The following is a 21,299-nucleotide window of genomic DNA, read 5'->3' on the forward strand; positions in this document are numbered from 1 at the left end:
GTATAATTCTTGCGTTCTATAGCAAAAAATAGGAATTGGGTTAGACAATGTGATGCAGGGTATTCAATAGTCGGCCTAGCTCGGCTATAATATTTTCACTTGGTTTTTTTTTTATGAATGATTGGTCACTCAGGGAAATAGCTTAAATATGATCAACTGCGCTGCAGATTGAACCCATTCTTAAGTCCTTGTCTCAAGGAGTTAAACTCAGCTCAATGAGCAGAAAAAAAAAACGGTCCAATAGAAGTACAGAGGCGGGCCATAATCGAAATTATTCTGAATCAGAAGGCAGAAATTTTAAATTAAGAGCATTGGCGCTTACCTAACGTAGTGCATTACTTTGAGAATTTTAATGGCTCGAATTGCTACCGATTTTTAGTATAGGCACGTCCTACTAGAGCGATATCAAGGTAAAAAGGTATTTGGCGTATGAAGCCTTTTCACACGTGTCTATGTCCCGTCAGATATGTGCAAAAAATATTAGTTTTATTTCGATAAGAGTGTTAGTGCCAAACAACGTAAATTGTTGGTTAAAAGCTATTAATGTATAAGCCATAATTTCTAATGAAACTAATAATTACTTTGCAATTGTCATTTGAATATTTTTGCATTTTCTATTATTATGCGTTTAATTACGCTATTAATAACATAATTGTTCTACGCAGCAGTTCAATCAACCGTCACCCAATTTCTTACATACGTTTGTATACTTTTCCATATAGTTAGGTAATAATTTTTATTGTACCCATTATCGTGCGATGAGGGTATATTCTTTTTATCGAAACGTTTGTAACATCCAGAAAGAAGCTTCAGAGAGTCCATAAACTGCTTATGTTCTCTATCAACATCCCACTCTTAAACGATTTATGGGGATGTCCTTCTGTCCATCTATGATAAGCAAACCTCTGGATGCAAAAATGAAGCTATTCGTTTCAAATTAAGCAAAAACATTGAAAACAGGGCTTACATCAATCAAAGCATATTCTGACACTGCCAGGCAAACTGAGAGCACCCCTGTTTTCAAAAGAGAGAAAAGAATGGTTTTATGCTCATTGCCCATAAACTATGCACATTCTGTGAATAATTCTTTAGCACATGTACCAAAAAGGGAAAAAAACGGCCATACCCACCTAGCATTATAGAGTAACGAATTTTGGAATGGATGAGCGATACAGATTCGGCCGCAGCCAGAAATCATTTTCTTACTTGTTTATTCATTGAACGGTCAACAACACTAGCATGCACTTAAACTGGTTGTGCGCCGCAGCTGCTTTTTTTCTTTAGGCAATGATTGCTGGCCGCACAAAGCGAACGTAGATCGAATGACGGATATATTTAAGCATATGTATGGAAATTTTGTAATTCATTGATTGAGTTTCTATTAAATTTTTTTTTTTTTAATATCATTTTGCCGTTATATAAGGAATGAAATTATGTTTTTAAATAAAGCCTATATTTGAATAAATGAATAAATAGCCATTTGTTTCATAAATCAACAACATTCATATATTTACATAATTTTTCTTTTAGCCTGCGTTATAAGATATTCTGTCCTCAATTGCTTGCTCAAAAAGTGGCCAACGCGTATGCGTAACCATTCCGGGAATAATTTTATCAAGCAATACTGAAATTTATTTTTTAATTTACAAATTGTTTAATAAAAGAAATGTTAATCTTACCGCTATGGCATGGGTCCAATAGCCAGTAGTCTCTTTGGTTTTACCCAACGTAAAGACGGCCCAACGCGTGTATGTTTCTGCAGGTGGTGAAAAAAAGCTGCTCTGTTGTAAACTCTCGGAGAATTGATTCATTTTAGTTACAACAAAGCCTGGCACTACGCACTGCACGGTTATGTTATATTCATGCAATTCGCATTCCATTGCCAAACTTAAAGATCTTATATAACTTTTGGTGGCTGCGTAAGCGGCCACTAGAGGCGCTGGTTGCAATTCCGTGCCCGAGGATATATTAACTATAGCACCTTTTCGTTGCTTTTTCATATCCGGTATCACGAGACGAGACATAAAAGTCACGGCGCCTATATTTATGTTAATAATTTCCCAAAGTAAATCTTCGGGTTGATTGCATAACTCGTCGGGATAATCGTACATGCGTCCAACATTATTTACTGCATTGAACAAAAATAGTTTAAAAGGAAATAATTCAAGTTCTTTTAAAGCTTACCTAGTATTCCCACCGGTATGCCCAGTAATTCCTGTTTTATGTGCTTGTAGATTTCTTTGCCTTTTGAGAAATCCGCCACAATCCATTTGGTTTTTGTTTTGTATAAATTTTCTAAAATTACAAATTTTTATGTTTATTTGCAAAAACAATTTTTCTAATACGATTTTCGAATTCTTTTAATTACCAATTTCATTGGCTGTTGCAATTAGCTTTTCTTTTGAGCGTGATATTAAGACAATATTAAGGCCACGTTTAGCCAATTCCTTCGCGTAACCTCGACCAATACCATCTGTAGCGCCCGTAATTACTACAACATTTAATAGACAAAGGGAAATTTCAAAAATAATGTTTGTATCAAAATTAACCAGCGGAACATGAACTTGGAAAATGCAATTTACTCGTGGTATGTATTAACAGCGAAGCAACATCATACTCAGAGGTCCTAAAACGAATTATGGATGCTTTACGTTTAAGATAAATACTAATAAGGATAAGTATATTCTTATAATATTAATTTCAGGCCTATCTAGAAAGCGAAGCACTGTTTATGAATCGTTTGAAAAGCCGCTAAAGCGATATCATCATACTTCATCTTTTCTTGGAATCCAAAGTTAAATTCCTTTGAAGCAAAGTTGCCTGGAATTTTTGCTGAAAATAACCGCATAATAAAATTAAGTAAGTGAAAGCGTGAATTCTAAAAACAATATTTTTGAAGGCGACTAATAGTTACCGATTTCATGCGTTAAGCGCGCACGTTTAATATTTTCTTTCGCAAGTCAGCGTATTTTCAATTAAGAGAATTAAGAAAGTGCGGATCAAGTTTTAATTTCTTATCGCTTGTCTTGGGAATTCTAGTAATAGGTGAAGTCAAACTGGGGCGTATAACTAAAGAAGGCAAATTTTTCCTATTTTATATTAATTTTCTTTTCTTTCATAGCTTACATCACTTATGGCAAGGGTATGTCAAGTGTGTGAGGGTTTATGCAACACTCAAAGTAACTTGAGATGGTAGCGCCGCTTATTAAACCAATTTTATCCAGAATTATTGTTTGGATTAGTTCCCGCAGCGTCTCCGCGCCGGCTGTTTGTCCATTCGTCCTTCTGTTCAAACCATAGGTCACTGTGTGGAGGTTCGATGTGTCGCAGAACAAGCAAGCACTCCATCGAAAACGGTTAGGGTCGGCTCGTTTCTAAGACTCTAATCCCTGCAACATCTTATTTCAAGAAGCCCGTTATATGGAAAATTTTTAATATATCTTGATATATTTTGACATATTAAAAGAAATTTGGATGAGAAGGAATCGCTTTTTGTCTATATTGCATATAAATGTTTCTATGAAAAAAAAAATTTCGTAACCTACAGCTACGACCAAATTGGTCTATCAAAGAGTAGATCTACTATGTGAAAATTCGTGCATACTTGTTCGATATCGGTCGCTTTTCATACAAGCATTCTCATGGAATATGAACTTAATTATGGGAACAACATGTACTTATTGCATTGTACAATCGTGCGGAAAGCGTAATAGGCAGAGTGAGATTGACTATTAAAGGGCCAACATGGGGCAGCTATATCGTTCTACTTTATTAGTGACTGTTGTCATGTTAACAAGTCAGTATTTACTTTCACCCCCTTCTCATTCCATCATTCATATTTAAATCTAATGTCAATATAAAGGCAGTGGCTATCGGGTAGTGAAGCTAACTTTGTTGGGAAAAGCTCCCAACTCTCCCAACACTCGTAAGTGAAACTTTCGAAAATTCTCTCTTATTGATTTTTCGAATTTCAATCAACTTTTTATTCCACTTTTTTGTCGTTAGGAGGTTTTTATACCCTACACCACTTGCCATGGAGGGATATATTAAGTTTGTGCGAGTGTGTGCAAAACGCAGAACGACTTGCCCACCTATTATTATAGTGGCCAATTTAGTGAAAATTTAAGCCTGTCCGCCCGTCTTTCCGCGGTGTGTTTTTTTGTGTCTCACATACAGATCGCAGTTTTTGAGATATCTTTGATGAAATTTGATGTACGCTGACAAAGACAAATGGATCGGATCGGACAACTTTTTCGACCACATTCCATATAAAACTTGATTTTGACGGATTGCTATATGAATAACATGTACTAAGCAAAGTGCCGTAGGACATTTAATTGGGGGAATGGTGCCATTATAGTGTTTTTACTTCTTACACTCTATGTTATGCAAATTTTTTTTCTGATTTATGAAAAGTTTGTAAACAATTGTACCCTAAATGAGTAGATAAATACAACAAATATTTGTCAAATTTATGCAAATCGTAAATTTCAAGAACTAGCTTGTACAGCTTACCTTGGTTAATCTTCCCTTTGTTGGAATTTTGCCTGCTCTATTTAATACAAAAGCCGAACTATATATAATATCAGGCTGTCAATTTTTCTAAGTTTATATCGTTATAAGTTTTCCTTAATTTATTCCTTCATTATCGTTTATTTCGAACTGTGTTGTTTTTGGTAGAAAAGTAGAAATGTTTACCAAATTCTCTTTCAAGAGTATAAAGCATGTTTGAAATAATATTGATACGATCACGTTCAAACAATAGATTTTATACTTAACCTATTCAAAATTATGTGGCAACAAACGTTTGTTTATATTCAATAACTGCCCACGATGGGATTATCAGCACATTGATTGCTAAGATTGGGACATGTTCGAGTTGATGAGTAACCAAGAGTCGTACTATGACAATTTATTTTTGTTTCTCATTTAACGCTTGGAAATGTTGTTCTTTAGTTTACTTCCAATATTTGTTATGACTACCCCATGTATATATTTGTGCAAATATTGTTTAAATATGAGAACAACATGTGTACAACATCTGTACAAATAAAGGCTTGAAATCTATCGAGAATACATTTATTTTTATGAAATCTGTAAAATCAATAGTTACTTGTGTTTATTTTAAGCCGCTAGTTGGAGAAGGGAAGAGTACATACATATACATGCACATATATTCTTCATAAAATTCTGAGTCGATTTATGAATGCTCATCTGTCCGTCTGTGTTTTGTGTGTGATATAAATATTCCCTTTTCCCTATATCTGAAGATATGGGGTTCGCATATTGCAAGTTCTAATACGTAGGTTGGTAATGAAAATGGGCCAAATCGGTCAAAGGACACGGTTACAGTACAACATAAAGTGAGAGCAGCTCAACTTTCTGGGGAATTTGCTTAAGACTCAGATAAGCCGCAATAGGCACACACGATAAAAATTTCTATGCATACCTTTCAAAAATGCCAAACCCACTCCATAGTATAGAGTAAAGAAACTCTTTTTTAGAATAAAGGCGGTCTGCACCGAATAGTTGGTTACAGTTGATTATCATTTTCGTATTTATTTTACAAAATTTCACGTTTGTTGTTTTTTTTTCTTCATTTTTTTGGACTTCATATGCAAGCGGTTTCGATTACTTCGAGTACTTACCTGCCCATTTGCCAAACTTATCCGCTAAAGTCTGTGAAAGATGAGGTTGAAAATATGGCTGCAGGACGGCCATCGAAATGCTAACAAGAGATTTTAAATTATCGTACAAAAACAAGGCGATTGAAACTAAGCCGATTAAGTAAAGACTTGAGGTAATTAGATGATAAATGCCCGAGATGGAAAAAAATGTTTCCGCTTGCGGCATAACTTGAAAATTAGTAAACAATTGCATTGCACTATAGGTTTTGTGGCTCGATTGCAATTGAAATTTATTTATTGCTTTAATGTTTTTGCACCGCTTCTTGGTTCGCTACAATGTAAGCTGTTTGCAAGATGTTTGAACAACGACTAACAGTGAGGCCTGTTAGTTGAGAGACTATTGGATAGTTTCCAGCAAACATACATAACCAGAAGTACTTGCAGTTTTGCGTGTGCATTGAACAGAGGAAAGTAAAATCCGGTTTTATTTCTTAAACACATTATGTTTTTTTTTTTTTTTTTTGGTTTTCGGCATTTTTCTCTCTTCGACTTTCTTTCATTAATTATTAAATCATTCAGTTTTGTAATTTGTTTGGTAATTTATATAATATATTTAGCTTTATTTTCTTTTTTAGCGCATCGATGATAAAACTCATCCATGTACATATGTCATAACACATGCGCTTCAGCTATCTTTGTTTGCAGCTTGCGCCCTTAAGTATTCTTTTCGCATTTGCTTGGTTATAAAATGGACGATGTGCACGCTTAACCAGTCGGGAACTAATTTTAGAAAAAAGTACTGAAAAGTCATACCATTTACTACTCGCATGTTTCTGTTTCCATATAATAAAAGCGCTCACCTGTATACCATGCGACCAGTAACCAGTGGTCTCAACGGTTTTACCCAAAGTGAAGACTGCCGACCGAGTAAAAGTCTGTACTTGTGGTATTAGTAGATTGCCTTTCATTATTGTTGCCGAATATTGATTCATTTTGGTGACCAAAAACATCGGTGTTACACATTGCACGACAATGTTATACTCTGACAATTCCTGGGCCATAGCTAACGTCAGAGATTTTATGTAACGTTTGCTAGCTGCATAAACAGCCATTAATGGCATCGGTTGCAATTCCGAGCCCGATGATATATTAACTATAGCACCTTTGCCTTGTTTCTTCATTTCCGGTATTAGTAGACGGGACATTAAGGTGACAGCGCCCACGTTTATATTGATGATATCCCAAAGTAGATTTTCCGGTTGCTTACACAATTCGTCCGGGTAATCGTACATGCGCCCAACATTGTTAACTAAACATCAATTCATTTTAATTTCACTCTATAGAGAGTGTATAGACACAATCTTTCAAATTGCATGCGATTACCTAATATGCTCACTGGTATACCAGTTAGCTCTTGTCTGATGTGTTCGTAAATTTCCTTGCCTTTAGAAAAATCCGCTACAATCCATTTAGTTTTAACTTTATACGAGTTTTCTAAAAATGCGGATAATTTTTACGATTATTAGACAAAGAGTATTAACAGCATTTTTAATTCTTTTCATTACCAATTTCGCCAGTTACCGCAACAAGTTTTTCCTTTGTACGTGATATTAAAACCACATTAAGGCCTTGTTTAGCCAACTCTTTCGCGTACTCTTTACCAATACCATCTGTAGCGCCCGTAATTACTGCAACGATAATAGCATAGAAGCAAGAAATGAATAAAAAAAATTGTCTGCTTATAAAAACTAACAGGCATGACAGGTCGTATCTGCCCAGACAAACTTATTATGCAAATTAAGAAAAAAAAAAAACGGGGAAAAAATACATGCATATATACATGCATATGTATATGCTATGCTAATGATTGAGTTGATTTTAACAGTGTAATGATAATTGGTTTTTTAAATGCCTAAAAAAATTGTCTATATTCGCAATCGATCGATGTATGAGGGCGGGATGCAGCAATAATTTCATTCGCATTACTTAGCACATCACATAAGCATATTGTGCAACATCAATGAATCGTTTGTTTTGGAAGTAGGCTAAGTCTATTCTTAAAATAGTTGTTTCTACAACCTAGAACACTTGTGGTAGAGATTATATTAAGTTTTGCGAATGTACCGCCTTATGTATGTATGACGAACCTAAGATAGATGCGCTCACCTTTTATTATGCTGATCGATTCAGGGAATGATCATTCATAGTTTGAAAATGTTTCACTAGTCTACCTTAAGCTTTTGTGGATATGCCAAAGGATGTCTGTCCGTTTGTCCATGTATTTTTGAGTTCAATTTATCGGTCGTAATTTATGAGATATTTTGATTAAATTTAATTCACTGACGTGTCTTGACCCAAGGACGAAATGGTTATTGAAAATGGTTGAGATCGGCCCACATTTTGAATAACTGTATTAAGCGAAGCTAATCAAGGTATTTCATGGCGGGCCATGTCCCACTATAGGGTTTTCATTTATTTTTTTCTAAACAGGAAGAAAAATTAATTTCTTAGAACGACCATAGAGAGAGTTAGAGCCGCTCATAGCGAAATACGTTGGCGTGGGGGAACATCTTTTCGGCAAAATGCATTTATTAAATAGCAAAATTATAAAATAAACTCAACGAAAAAATTAAAGAAGGAAATAAAAAAAGTTTAAAAAAGGCACGACTGCACGTGTAGTTGACTAAAAAAAAATTTTCCAAGTCAAACTAAGATATTCCATTGCTGTAACACTACATCTATCATTCGTCCTGCGGCTGATCATTTAGTTTCATGTAAACAGTCAAAGGTGGGTTAACTTAGACTGCCTGAAATGGATGTGATAATGGCGCAGCGAAAAATATTCATTTATTATACCATTTAGTTACACCCTGCACTAGCTTTGAAGAAAGCATACGAATTGCGGGGAATGTATGTGAAGCGATGGACGACTTCGAATTTGGTTCCCAAGGTGGTTTCGTCCACCTTGGAAGTACAAAAAGTCTTTCTATGAAAAATTTCCTAATTTTGATATTTTTAATCCTATTATATTAATCAGAATATAGAATGGACCGCCCGCTCCAATAATTTGAAAATGAAATTAAAAGCTAAACCGAAATTCATTTGTAACTCAATAGTAACCGCAGCACACATTTACTTTTCACTCTATTCGCATTCCAAAGGTGAAATAGGAAAAACCATAGTGTTTCTGTGCAAGCGGATCTTTGACGTTTGGTAAAAGCATCGATCACTTTATCAAAACCACATTTAATCGGAACTCCTCCGAACGGTAAATGAATATCTGTTTTAAGTTGTAAATTGTAGATTTGTCTACTGTGAGCAGGTCGCGTCCAGTTTCGAACCTGGTCTCTTGAAATTGGCTAGAAAGTCATTTCGACACGTTTACAGATGGATATTATCATAAGCTTACATAACATAATTATATTGTACGATATGATGTTTGATGGCAAGTTTTTGGTGTTGAAAAAAAAATGTTCAGCAATAGTTGCTGTTGAACGTTAATTACTGCTGCTGGTGGGACATGCCTTCATAATTTGATATCTCAAGTTTTAAGTGCTGGTAATGGTTTCTTAAACTTAAATTTTTTATTTTTTTTGCCTATAATTGGTTATTAATGTAGTTTTTGTGGTCAACGAGTACCATAAACTAATATAAATGTCATATGTTGGTATTTTGTGTGTTTGTAAAGTTACAATATATTCATATTAGAAAAACCTTGAGCTTGACGTATTGTGCTGAAGGTTTTCAAACATAATATTTAATTATTATTATTAACTACACTGCTCTCGATATCAATGCATCAGACTATCATGCCAGTCTGTCTTTGCTTTATTCTGTAGCTAGGAAGGTAGGAACAAAGTTTTACACCACGAAATTTTTTTTCACACCAAACTGATGTCCACGCACAATAAGTCTATGATGCTATCGTTTATCACGGTTAGGAGGATAACAAAGAGGACGAAAATGAATTTAAAAGCGAATATAACGGCTGTTATTGTTTGACGTTAATCTTAAAGGTTAATATTTATCATTCTTTTAATTATTTTTTAAGAAAGTAAGTTTAAGCGGGTCGCCCGAGTTATTACGAATAATGACGAAGCGTAACTTTCATAAACGTTTTAATCGTAGATATCTATCATATTTCATATATATTCATGGTTTATTATTGCAAAATTTTGCTTGTTATTTACAATTGTTGTCCAATTATTACATGTCAAATGCGTAAAGCACGACAATGCCAAAAATTTTTTTTAATTGAGTAACTAACAGTAAAACGGCGAATATACGCTAGTCAAGGTCGTTAGTATTCATTCATTTAAAACGACAGCGAAAGAAAAGCTACAAAAAAAAAATACCTTCGTTCGCTGTCAGTTGAATTTTGTGGAAATTGGTGTCTCTGCTGATGAGTTTCGAAAAAAAAAAAAAACACGTGGATCTGCTCTGACCCTTAATAGCTACGCGATGACACTACATATTTGCTATGAAGACTAGACCTTCAAATTGATGAATAGTAAAATTGTTTGGAAAGTCTTCCGTATTCGTTCGTCTCGTATCGTATTTAATAAGATGTTTTTCATCGCGATAACTGCTCAATATCAACTAATTTCGATTGCCGGCAAATCATATAATATATCGCTGTTATTAAGTGGAGCAAGCTCATCACTTTTTATGCAATGTAAACAACACCTCGTTTATTATTGTTAATTATGGCTGGGCGCAGTTGAATAACTTACTAATCGTATGTTTGCAAGTATTAGTAACTACAGCAAGCTATTATAAACCTATAAGCACGTATGAATGAGTATAATTGAATTAATGGGAAAATGATAGATTTTAGGTAAAATTATTTATTAAAATATTTATACCCTACACCATTTATGCGACAGTGGTATGTTAAGTTTATGCCAATGCATATAACTTCTGAACTGAACTGAATGTAGATCCAATGTAGATATTCAGAATCATTTTACGAATCGACGTAAGCATATCTGTCGGTCTTGTATATTTGCGCTCGACGGATAGGACGCAATTTCTGAGATATTTTGATGAAATTTGACATGCCGACTTGTTTTGGTACAAGGATGAACGCTACAGTAAATCTACCACTGCCCATATAACGACTTATTTTGAAAAGTTTTCATATGAATAACTGTATTAAGCGAAGTGTCGCCAGGTATTTAGTGATATAATATTTTCACTTTTACATTAATGTTTTTGTTTTTTTTTTTTTACTCACCTGCCCATTTACCGAATTTGTCGATCAAATTGTGTGGTAACTCTGGTTGGAAATATGGCTCCAATATTGCTTTCAAAATACTAATCAGTGATTTGAAACTCGCGTACAGATATAAGACAGTCACTAGAAGGCCGATTACATAAATAATTGATGAGAGCAATTGAAAAAAGGCCGACATGCTGTTGAAAACCATTAAGACACCGGTTTGCGTAATTTTTCAATAATTTATATATAAATTTCAATTATCTTTTCTTTTTTTTTTATTAAATACAAAAAAGACCTTTTTTTAATACTTTTATGAAACTTTTAAACAAATAGTATTTTTATTGACAGTTAAATGTGCTTTTTTTGGAACCGTTTGATAACTCGTTGTAACACGCACTGATGTGATGTAAACAATTGGTGAATAGTAGTAATTTTAAATTTACAAAAAAAATGAAAAGACATCGCCTTGGAACAGAAACTTGAATTTTAGCCATCCATAGTTAAAATAAAAATAAAAAAACTACTATTGCAGCCGCTAACACAATTTGTTGCATAAGTATATGTGCACAGACAAACTTTTTACAACGTGATAACGTCTTTGATAAACTTACTAATGGGAAGGAACCTTTGCAACACGATTGCTGATATGTAGCTTGAGTACGTATGGTTGTGTTGCTAAAGAAAGAGGTTTTAAAGTTAAAATTTAAGAAGAAATTCGTTGACTAGTAAGAAAACTTCCAAAAATTAAAAGAGAGAGAGAGAGAGAGAGAGAGAGGGATAAATTAAGAAATAGTCTTATATAACTTATATACATATATGTATATATATATATATATATATATATTTTTTGGCGTAATATCACTCGTATAGGGCGATGACGCGGTGAGGTTCAGAAAGAAGTGACAAAAGATAAAGAGATAGGCAATGATCGCGGTTTAGTGGGGATGTGTACGCAATCGATCAGCGTTATGCCTTTACTTAGTGAGCCCTAGCTACAACAATGTATTCTCTATCGCACAGCGATCAGCGCATTGACTTGGTTAATCGTAATGCTTATCTATTCGGCTAAATAAGAGCAACACTTTATAGAATCGAAAAAAAGCATGCCAGAAAGCATGACAGCATGTTATTGATACCTTCGATAAGTCTTCTTTATTCCTTCATTCTTTGCATTATCACAACGTTATATGATCAGAGGCAGATAGCGGACATTGGTGATCGTGTAAAATTGCAATAAATTTAAATCACAAAAAATAAATTTGTTTATTTACTTTTATTACGAAATATTAACAGCGTAATTAATTATAGCTAATATTTTTTGCGATTACTTTTAACGATTTTTTAAAATTATTTAAGAATACAAATTTGTATACAAAATACTCAACAAGAAGTCAAGAAGTCAAGTCATTGCTGTTATCTCATCTCAGTTCTGTTAAAAGCTATTTCCGATACGAAAATAAAACAAAAAAATCCAATAAAATATAATATATAATAAAAATGGAAAGTACATACCCTACACATTGTATGCATCATTGTGCGTACGTGCGCATGTTATTCTCGGAAAGTATTAAAATTTTTACCTTTATATTCTTTCTCTCTTATTAGAAATTGCGATTTACCCTTCCTTGCTCCGAGTCCGTTGATTTGTTTGCCCGACCGTTACGTTTGGGTGGTTACAATTTCGTCAGACGGGTTTGGAAAATACATCAATCTGTCCCTGAGTCCCCGCCATAATTAAAAAAAATTGGATACTTTTTCTCTCCGTACTAACTTGTGAGGCCAGGATTTTCGCTTTACTTTAGTTTGGTTCCAGATTTTCGATAACATAACTATATTAAGTTCATAGCTGATCTGAACCAGACTAGGGATTCGTTTACGTTAACCAAAAAGCATATATCTTTTATTTATATCGGGTTTTTAGTTGGAAGACATTGCTCTCTCTTTCTCTTTCTCACTTTTTTGGCGTACGCATATCTCTATCAATGGGCTTTCTTGTACTTCAAAGTCAGATTTTCTAAGATTTGTAGGACTACTGGCAGTGTCTGGGGCAGTGCATTTTTTATCATTGTTATCACGACATTATTATGCCATTTAACTAGTTTTAAATTGAGGCGATGTTTTAGTACATTTCTTATTTTTAGTGGCATTGTTTTTGAGGGGGGGAGGGGGGGGTGTTGTAAGAATACTCATCGAATATTTCCCAAATTGCATGGCTTAGTTTCGGTGAATACAAATGCGTTTTTCATTCATCGAATTATATATAAAAAGTATGGCGAGAGGAGGCAGCAACTGTTTTCACTATAACAGAGAAGTAATTAAAATGTTGTTTGCAAGCGCAACTAAAGCATATCCTCATTGCGCTCAATATGTTCACCGGCTTTCTTCATCAAAACACAAATAAAGCAGTGTATATTGGATACACTAGGCTTCCCTCTTCTTTATGCTAACCAATGTTTACAAGCTTCGCCGAAGCGTTATGAAGGTATATTAATTTGTCATTGCGTTTGTAATAACGAAGAAAAAACTTAAGAGCACCCACGCTTTGAAGGGCGTTTCGGTGAGTGCGTTTAGCTCCAGTTCCAATATTAATGGCAAACAAAGCAATTATCGTGAAGCTCAGACAACAGTGAATGATGGTAACGGACACATCTCTACATATAAAGTTCACTCTTAATTATTATTTTAACTAAAATAATTAAATTTTATTTTAAATCGCTACGCTTGGGATCCTGTGACTCTGAGCAGAGTTGACCACTTTCATTTGTGAGTCCCGGTTACATTTCATCTTTTTAGATCAACTGCGAAAGTGGATGTGATTTGTTAACAAGCCCGGGTAATACGTTTTCGAACAATCATCGATTTGTCATCGATGTAATTAATTGTCCAAGTGAAATAGTTTCTTTTTATTTATATATGAGTTCACCGCTATACGTTCGCAATTTTGATTTAACACAAATAATTTAAAAGATAGGAACCCAAGAGTCGCACTGAGAAGAACATATCTTTGATGGATTTTTTTATTTTTGATCGTAAAAATACTGAACGATTGTGTGGGTCAATTTTAGTAACAACTAAGCAACTAAAAATTATAAGAAAAGTAAAATAAGAAGGAAGCACTTCCTGTTCTTTAACACTCTTTATGCACTATTTGTTCAATTATTATAGTTTCAAACACCAATACTAACATAAAAATTACGTTATGTTTTTGTCGGTTTTGTTTTTTATTCTGCGTACACTTCAACACTCTGATAATTATGGCAAAAATTACAAAGAAATGAATAATATTTTCGAGTCACAAGCAAACATATAAACACTTTTATGACAAATGAATTGCAAGGCATTCATTCACATCTAAATAGCTTGCAAGCGCAAAAAACGTCGACTATCGCTCTTCTTCTGCTTACAAATGCAATCTTCTAATTAAAATGAGGATTTCTTTGATTTACTTTCTCACTTCTTTCAATTTTTATTGCTTTTTTTTGTTTTGATTCTCTGCTTTGAACGAAAGCTCTCGTCTGAAGGAAGGAAAGCAGTGAAAGCTTTTTCTTTATGTATTTCTGAAGATAAGCGACACTGAGGAAAAAAAAAAGAAACAAAATATGGAAACTCATTTAGAAAAACGTTGTAAGAAAATTTTGAAATTGCAAACTCTTATGTTAACCTTTTTCGAAAATATTTGGATAAATTTGTGCAAAACTTCTCCAAAGCCTTCTCATATGAACTTATTAATATAATTTTTTGCAATTGCTTTTAAGGAGAAGTTTTAGGGAAATGAAAAAGTCTGCAAACGATCACCAACTGGTGGGATCTTTTATTTTTAACACCAAAAAATTGCAAAATATTTACAAAGTACAGCACAGTGGTGTGATGAGGCGGATGCATCAAAGCGGTTTAACTGACCAAGTCGGCCTTCGCGTGTTGAAATGTCAACATGGTAGGCCAAGGTAGTCGTAGCTATAGTGAGCGCTCAGTTGGTAAACGCATAACGCTTTCCACGATTAGGTGTGGTCGCTGCCTCCCTCTTTGTCCACCTTTTTCTAACCATTATCGTGTTGCACTTGTTGAGGAGACAACCGCTCAGTGATTGGTTATATTGAAAAAACAAAAAAATCCATACAAACCCTCTCAATTTCTGCGAACTTATTAAAGATTTATTTGACTTCGCTCAGCTTTCCTTCAACCCAAGGTTCTTTATCTTCTCTATAATTTAATAGTATTGGTTGTTATCAGTAAAGTGTTAATTAATGAATGGTTCGGTTTGGGTTTCCCAATCTCTACAGGCACAAAGCACCATCTTATTTGATGTCAGTTGACAGTTTGCTAGCGTCCGTGCGGTTTCACTTATGCTGGTTTACGGACAAAGAATTGATATATTTTTTAATAAAGAATATAATTTATTACCAAGCTCGATTGACTTGCATTCATGCCCTCTTGGACAGCCCGCATAACTCTTGCACTCTTCCTTAATTCGTAGATTACGGCTCTTCTCTAGACGTAACTATTGCTAATATATCACCGCACTTATCTCGTCAGCGTACTAATTTCTTTCTTTTTTTGACCAGTCCCTCCGGGGATGGTATCTATTTCGAGGAAAATAAGAAGAGATGAGCAGGTGATAGCCACACTCACTAAAACTTCGACGAAAGCAAACTCTGCCGAGATTTGATCTTTTGAACGCTAACTTGGCAGTTGCGATTCGTATTAACTCGATTACGCCTGCGGTTACATCAAACCTCGTACCACGCCCTCTTCTATTAAAAATATGTGATACCACTTTGGTGAGTATAATCAGATCAAGAGAAATTACTGGCTCTAGTTTGCTTTTTCTGTTCAATTCAACTCCACAGGGATTTAAGGCCGCGGTAAGCATTTCTCAGATTTCAGATAGCTGATGAGTCACCTTCCCGAAATCTGATTGACAAAACATCGAAATCGTCAGATAAGTGGCAAAAATTCATTGTTAGCACTTCAAATAAAATGTTTTTCATTCACTTCAATACGAAATGCTATAGTTCATTCATTGTACATGATTTTCGGAATGGAGCAGAGAGAAAAAATGAAAACTTTTATATATTCAAAGTGGAAAATTGGAATACTAGGAATACTCGACCTTAGTTTTATGCAGATAAACTCCCGAATCTATGCTTCGAAAGCAAACCTTCAGCTAAGACTATGCATTCCAGAATATTTCAAATACCAAATTAATTACATCATATATAAACAATGTATTCCTGCTGTCTACTAACTCCGTTCTAAAGCATAAAATACATTTCGACAAAAGTTGAGAAACCATGCACTTTTACGCTTAATCAAAGATCGCAGTATGCAAAAAGTTATTTTTTTGTTTCGGTCATCCTTCATCGTTACTAAATGATAATATTCATATAAATGTATTTATTCAACAATGTGGTTTTTTAAGCTAAATATTCAAAAATGTTTCTGTGCCTCTAAAAGATATGATAAATGTTTGTTACGCGAGCCATACCTTCCTCTAGTTTAATTCAATCAATTCCTGAATGTATGCTTAAAAAGCCCTTAAAAAAGCTTAGCAAACTTTTATTTAATGCCACCTGAAACTAGGCAATAAAAGTATTTAAAATGTTTAATTAATTACTCGCTTTCCAGATCTTCTTGTCTGTGATTGGCTAAAAGAAAACTTTGCCTTTTTCTTTCCCGCATTTCGTGGCATTTTTACAAAAATTGAAAATCAAAGAGGTCAACATTTAATTAGCCTACATTTTTATCCCCAATATAAATGTAGAAATTTGTATTAATGTATTTGACATCTTTATAATTAAGATTTTTTTACATTTGAAGCCTAATTAAGAAGATAATAAAGAAGTCAAACTTTTAGTTTTAGATAAAATATTTAAAAAAATTCTGGTTTAATAGTTTCGACAAGAATTTTTCAGAAGATAAAGCAATAACTACTTTTCGAACAAACTATGCTGGATCAGTTATATCTGTATGCGTTCGCTGATCTACTTTAACATCTTAGCTGAAAGTCAAGCAACATTCAATCAACGCTTATTTCTATTATATTTTTTCTTATACAATTTAGGACTTTCCCGTCGTAGAATCCGTTTAACTCTACATAGATATATGGGTGTACCTTGAGGTTTCCGTCTATCTTATGAATTCTGGTTGAGAAATTGTATGTAACAAATTATGTATGTGATTCGATGTGCGTGTATATGTGTGGCAAATGACCTCCAGACACTCATTCATTAACAACGATTACAAAACGACCATCATTTACGGCAGGAATAAATATATGTCAGATATTGTGTTTTTCTCTTGCTAGGGTTGTAACGTAAAATGACTCTTTTGCAATTTTACATAAATATCCGACTTGCTCTTTTGTTTAAGCTCGTAAAACTGACTTGTGATTCAATTCTCTTGGCTTGATTAACTTTGTTTTTTGCTAATAGTCTGCTTATCTATCCTTTTCTGACATTTTTCTTTTCAATCCTTTTTCCCGCGAAATGTTCTGGGAATTGTTTTTAATCTTAGTATTATTGGCAGCTTCACAGACTCAATACCAAGCGCGACAATTCATATATTTATTTAGCTCCAATTTGCTAGAAACAAATTTCGATGACCTCTACCATCCAAAAGAAGAGCTTACTGCTTGTTCGTCTAAGATGAATTTATTTGACTGTACTCAGGGAGATATATGCTACGTCTACGCCTTCAATCACAGGTATGGAATAAGTTACTAAAGTGTCAACTGCACTTTGGAAAGCAGATCGTAGTAATGATTTAGTTTTTTGTATTTAAGTTTTTTTCCAATTTTTGCGACAAACGATTAAACAAAATTAAACAAGTCGTAAAAACGTTTTGTAATAATTATTACTATTATGTATGTTTATAGAAATAATTAGCTTGCATTTAATTAAAAATTCATTTTATAATATATCCGGTATCTTACCTTATAATATATCTGGTATATTCCGTACAAAGGCTGTCTCTAACCTTTAATTCTTCGAAAGCTTTTTAAAAGCCAGCCATCTAAGTTGAATCACATAAAGCCGAACGCGTTATAATTCATTTGCATTAAGTACGTTTAAATGTTTGGTTGTGCACCGAGAAACCATTTCCTAATAATTTCAACTTATTCGCGAAAAGAATTAGTTTTTAAGTGCAATTGAAATAAAATAAAATAATCTAAAGGTAACATTAGTAGGTCCTGCAACTACTTTGACCTCATGCCGTTAATGTGTTGAACACATGATTGTCTTAAAGTAAATTGTGCGCTATATGTGTATTTTTGTTCCGTAAGATCGCAAATGGGTTCATTTTCAGATATAAATTTTCAGATGCAAATGGCTGGCGGCTACCTTTATACAATTCAATTCGAGGACTCCCATAACCATTTGTTTTAAAAATTCAGAACCATAAACTCTTTTGTACATAAAATTATTCATTTCTTCCAGCAGCCGTATCCTGATAGGTGCATATATCTCGCCCTCCTCTCTTCATTTTGGGACGCAGGTAACACGAAAGCATTAAAAAGGTTAGGAAACTTTTGTATTCTTCGGAAACATCGAAAACAATGGTTAGCACATTAAACGCGTCAGCTTCAAAGTAAATTCAAAGTAAACTATGCCATTACTACTTTGTCTATGCATTAGGGATACTTAAGTTTTTCTATAAAAAAAATCAACCGAATTAGCGAATGATCCAAGGAGGCAAGAATAGAGCTTTCGTTTGTTATTGTGTTAGAATTAAATCTAATAAAGTTGAATTTGTTTTTTAATATTTTCGAATAAAGTGCTGACATTTCAGTGCAGTTATACTTCTCAGTTATTGTGAACGAAAAACGGGAGCAGTTGGTCTCCTCTGGTATATATATATTCATCCATGAAGTGTGAAGGTTGGTTACGTTCGTCTTTCCGATTGCAGCACAAGAAATAAACATCAGACACACTACAGTGTTGATCGATATACGATCCTGTGTTGACCCACTCTGCACGCACTGTCCGCAGATTCGGCTGGATTTGCACATGAGGAAATTGTTGTGCGCTAATCAATCGGAGTACAAAGCTGGACATAGCTGTAGCACGGCGATGCTTAAAGCCTTGGAGGACATTCGTACGAAGCCTAACCTGGAAGATCTGGCTATCCTTGCAGTCATTGGGTACTTTTTTGCGTTCAGGGGTACATTTTGGATCCTATTTTGTTTAGTACTTTTATTAATGATATGGTTGCATGCTGTCATAATTGTCACGTTCACTTGTTCGCTGATCATGCACAAATTTACCTGTCATGCTCGCGCGGAATGGTGGATAGTCCGGTCAAGCATATAAGTGTAAATTTAGATCGCATCGCTCCATGATCTGGCTCTAACAATTCAAAGTTGAATTCTGGCAGAACTAAAGCTCTTTCAATAGTCGGTTTTAATTCTAATTCGTTGCCGTCTCGGTAATTCGATGCGTGCTCGGTGAAGACGTTGAGTTTGTTAGTGTGGTTTTCAATCTTGAGCTCAGGCTCAACTGTCGCTTGAGCGTTGTCGATTGTGTTCAAAAAAAAAAAAAAAAAAGGAAAAGAAGGTTTCAGTGAAGAAAAGGGCAATAACTACAATATTTTGAGTATGTAAAATTTTGTGTCCGTGGATGTCCCATAATTTGCACAAGATTTGAATGAAGTAAGAATGAAGAAAGCAGTTATTTGTTTTTAAGTGTAATATTTCTTATTCAGGCATAGAATATGGTTATGTATGGAACAACACACCGAGCGAACAGCATCCACGTTTGCGCTGGCACATACGCACTTTTTTTGTACACAGGGTTGCGGACCTGTCATCTTTCAATTAGCCGTTGTTCTCAGCTATTGAAAGAATAAAGTGACAAATATGTGAAAAATATGAATTTTTCATATTATTTAGTGCTTAACTTATTTACATATATTAAAATATCTGAAATTGTAATCTTTTTAGGTTTCTTCAACAACATGACGGCTTTGTACGAGACGCTTTCGTCGGCTATTAATTTGGTCGGCCTTCTAGCGACTGCCTGCTTTTTATACGATAACTTCAAGTCATTGTTTAGTATTTTAAAGGCAGTACTCGAACCATATTTTCGACCTGAACTCCCACATAGTCTACTTGATAGATTTGGTAAATGGGCAGGTGAGTAATAAAAAAAAAAAAAATGAATCAATTGAATTTAAAATAAAAAGATATATATAAAAAATTGATCAATCCGCCTGAGTGGCCGAGTAGGCAAGAGTCTCGACTAGCAACTCAATGGTCGTGGGTTCAAATCTCAAGTGCGGTAGAGTTTTTAATAAACCCGAAAGCCTTAGATGCTAGTGCTTTAAGAATTCAGCCGTAGAATTGATTCTCTGGCTAAATTTATAACAAGAATTTATAACAAGAAAAAATTGATTGATAAGATCAAAGTTACACATCTTCAGACTTGCATGTTGTGGCTGTTTAGTAATAGCACATAGGCAGCTTTAATCCGCATCTACGTAAGACTTGCCACGCAATCAATAACTGCTGTTTGCGTGTACGGCATACGAACTTGTTAAGCTATGGTAATTGATAAGATAAATACTATAGAATTTTGAAAAATTATAAGCATCACGATTGGCTGAATGAGCGAGCTATTATATTAGCGAAGAGCAAAGACGTCTGCGAGCTTAACAACATTATTTTCTTTAACACGGTTAATTATCCAAAAGAATTTTTAAATACAATCAGTCGTGCAGGGATGTTCCTGCACGCACTGCAATTCCAGATTGGCAGGTAATCATGTCTCGAAATATCAGCCACAATCTTGACAGAGTCTTTCAAAGATGAAGATCTCCACATTCGTCGAAGCATTATGCAGCTTGGGATTTTTTTCACATGGGAAATCTCTATATCTGTGCACATAATGAAACAACAAAAATGTTGTGTTAACAACACAACTATCATAACGTTAACCCTATTAGAAACGTGCGCTTTCTCTTTCCTTCTACGGACAGCCTCTCATGACTAATGGGTGCAGTTAATATTCCTAATATGTGAAAGGCTAACATATATCTAATAATCTCCTCAAGAGTTTTATTTTGATCTTGGTTAAGAAATATTCTTGTAGGAATGTTTTATATTTTCTAAGCCTATATACACTTGAAAACTTAGTTCTTTTAAAAACTTTCTCTTGATATATTCTGTGCGTTTTGATCGTTACAGTAATTACGGGTGGGAGTGCTGGCATTGGTAAAGGATATGCCAAAGAGTTGGCTAAACGCGGCCTCAATGTCGTCATCATATCTCATGCGAAAGAAGAATTGATTGCGACTGCAAACGAAATTGGTAATCAAAAAAGTTAAAACCGTGTCTTAGAAAAGTTTGCTCTTTAAATAAAAAAAAAAAAAAATATTTATTTACTTACATTAGAAAATTTATACCAAACCAATCCATTTCTAATGCTTCGTAGGCTTTTGGTGCGTTTTCATTTTAT

At 34.3% G+C, this 21,299-nt stretch overlaps 3 protein-coding genes across 9 annotated transcripts; 1 reads left to right on the top strand and 2 right to left on the bottom strand.

Annotated features, from left to right (window-relative positions):
- Positions 1-1,510: 1,510 nt before the first annotated feature.
- Positions 1,511-6,105, bottom strand: LOC119635455 (hydroxysteroid dehydrogenase-like protein 1). The gene is made up of 5 exons (XM_038030267.1): positions 5,649-6,105; positions 2,369-2,491; positions 2,185-2,295; positions 1,680-2,128; positions 1,511-1,624 (listed from the first exon to the last, which is right to left on the bottom strand). The coding sequence occupies exons 1-5, from the start codon at positions 5,878-5,880 to the stop codon at positions 1,511-1,513; spliced, it is 1,029 nt and encodes a 342-aa protein (XP_037886195.1). The 5' UTR covers positions 5,881-6,105.
- Positions 6,106-6,257: 152 nt separating this feature from the next.
- LOC119635530 (inactive hydroxysteroid dehydrogenase-like protein 1) lies at positions 6,258-14,201 on the bottom strand. 7 transcript variants are annotated; one of them, XM_038030362.1, is made up of 6 exons: positions 14,045-14,201; positions 10,864-11,244; positions 7,193-7,315; positions 7,011-7,121; positions 6,488-6,936; positions 6,258-6,426 (listed from the first exon to the last, which is right to left on the bottom strand). In XM_038030362.1, the coding sequence occupies exons 2-6, from the start codon at positions 11,054-11,056 to the stop codon at positions 6,313-6,315; spliced, it is 990 nt and encodes a 329-aa protein (XP_037886290.1). In that variant the 5' UTR covers positions 11,057-11,244; positions 14,045-14,201; the 3' UTR covers positions 6,258-6,312. The 7 variants fall into 7 exon arrangements, with proteins under 7 accessions (XP_037886290.1, XP_037886293.1, XP_037886288.1 ...); XM_038030365.1 differs by having other exon boundaries at positions 10,864-11,042; positions 14,034-14,201; XM_038030360.1 differs by having other exon boundaries at positions 14,034-14,201.
- A 3,684-nt stretch (positions 14,202-17,885) lies between these two features.
- Positions 17,886-21,193, top strand: LOC119635506 (testosterone 17-beta-dehydrogenase 3-like). The gene is made up of 3 exons (XM_038030331.1): positions 17,886-17,908; positions 19,787-19,978; positions 21,029-21,193. The coding sequence occupies exons 2-3, from the start codon at positions 19,801-19,803 to the stop codon at positions 21,166-21,168; spliced, it is 318 nt and encodes a 105-aa protein (XP_037886259.1). The 5' UTR covers positions 17,886-17,908; positions 19,787-19,800; the 3' UTR covers positions 21,169-21,193.
- The last annotated feature ends 106 nt before the right edge of the window (positions 21,194-21,299 follow it).

Source organism: Glossina fuscipes, unplaced genomic scaffold, assembly GCF_014805625.2.
Source record: "Glossina fuscipes isolate IAEA_lab_2018 unplaced genomic scaffold, Yale_Gfus_2 26, whole genome shotgun sequence".
Taxonomy (NCBI): domain Eukaryota; kingdom Metazoa; phylum Arthropoda; class Insecta; order Diptera; family Glossinidae; genus Glossina; species Glossina fuscipes.

Excerpts from the sequence above, each read along its gene's own strand:
- LOC119635455 (XM_038030267.1), bottom strand. The coding sequence starts at position 5,880 with ATGCAATTGTTTACTAATTTTCAAGTTATGCCGCAAGCGGAAACATTT. Across the intron at positions 2,296-2,368 it reads TGCAACAGCCAATGAAATTG|AAAATTTATACAAAACAAAA; the intron begins GTAATTAAAAGA and ends TTGTAATTTTAG. Across the intron at positions 1,625-1,679 it reads ATTGGACCCATGCCATAGCG|TATTGCTTGATAAAATTATT; the intron begins GTAAGATTAACA and ends AATAAATTTCAG.
- LOC119635530 (XM_038030362.1), bottom strand. The coding sequence starts at position 11,056 with ATGGTTTTCAACAGCATGTCGGCCTTTTTTCAATTGCTCTCATCAATT. Across the intron at positions 7,316-10,863 it reads CAAATTCGGTAAATGGGCAG|TAATTACGGGCGCTACAGAT; the intron begins GTGAGTAAAAAA and ends TTATCGTTGCAG. Across the intron at positions 7,122-7,192 it reads TGCGGTAACTGGCGAAATTG|AAAACTCGTATAAAGTTAAA; the intron begins GTAATGAAAAGA and ends CCGCATTTTTAG.
- LOC119635506 (XM_038030331.1), top strand. The coding sequence starts at position 19,801 with ATGACGGCTTTGTACGAGACGCTTTCGTCGGCTATTAATTTGGTCGGC. Across the intron at positions 19,979-21,028 it reads TAGATTTGGTAAATGGGCAG|TAATTACGGGTGGGAGTGCT; the intron begins GTGAGTAATAAA and ends TGATCGTTACAG.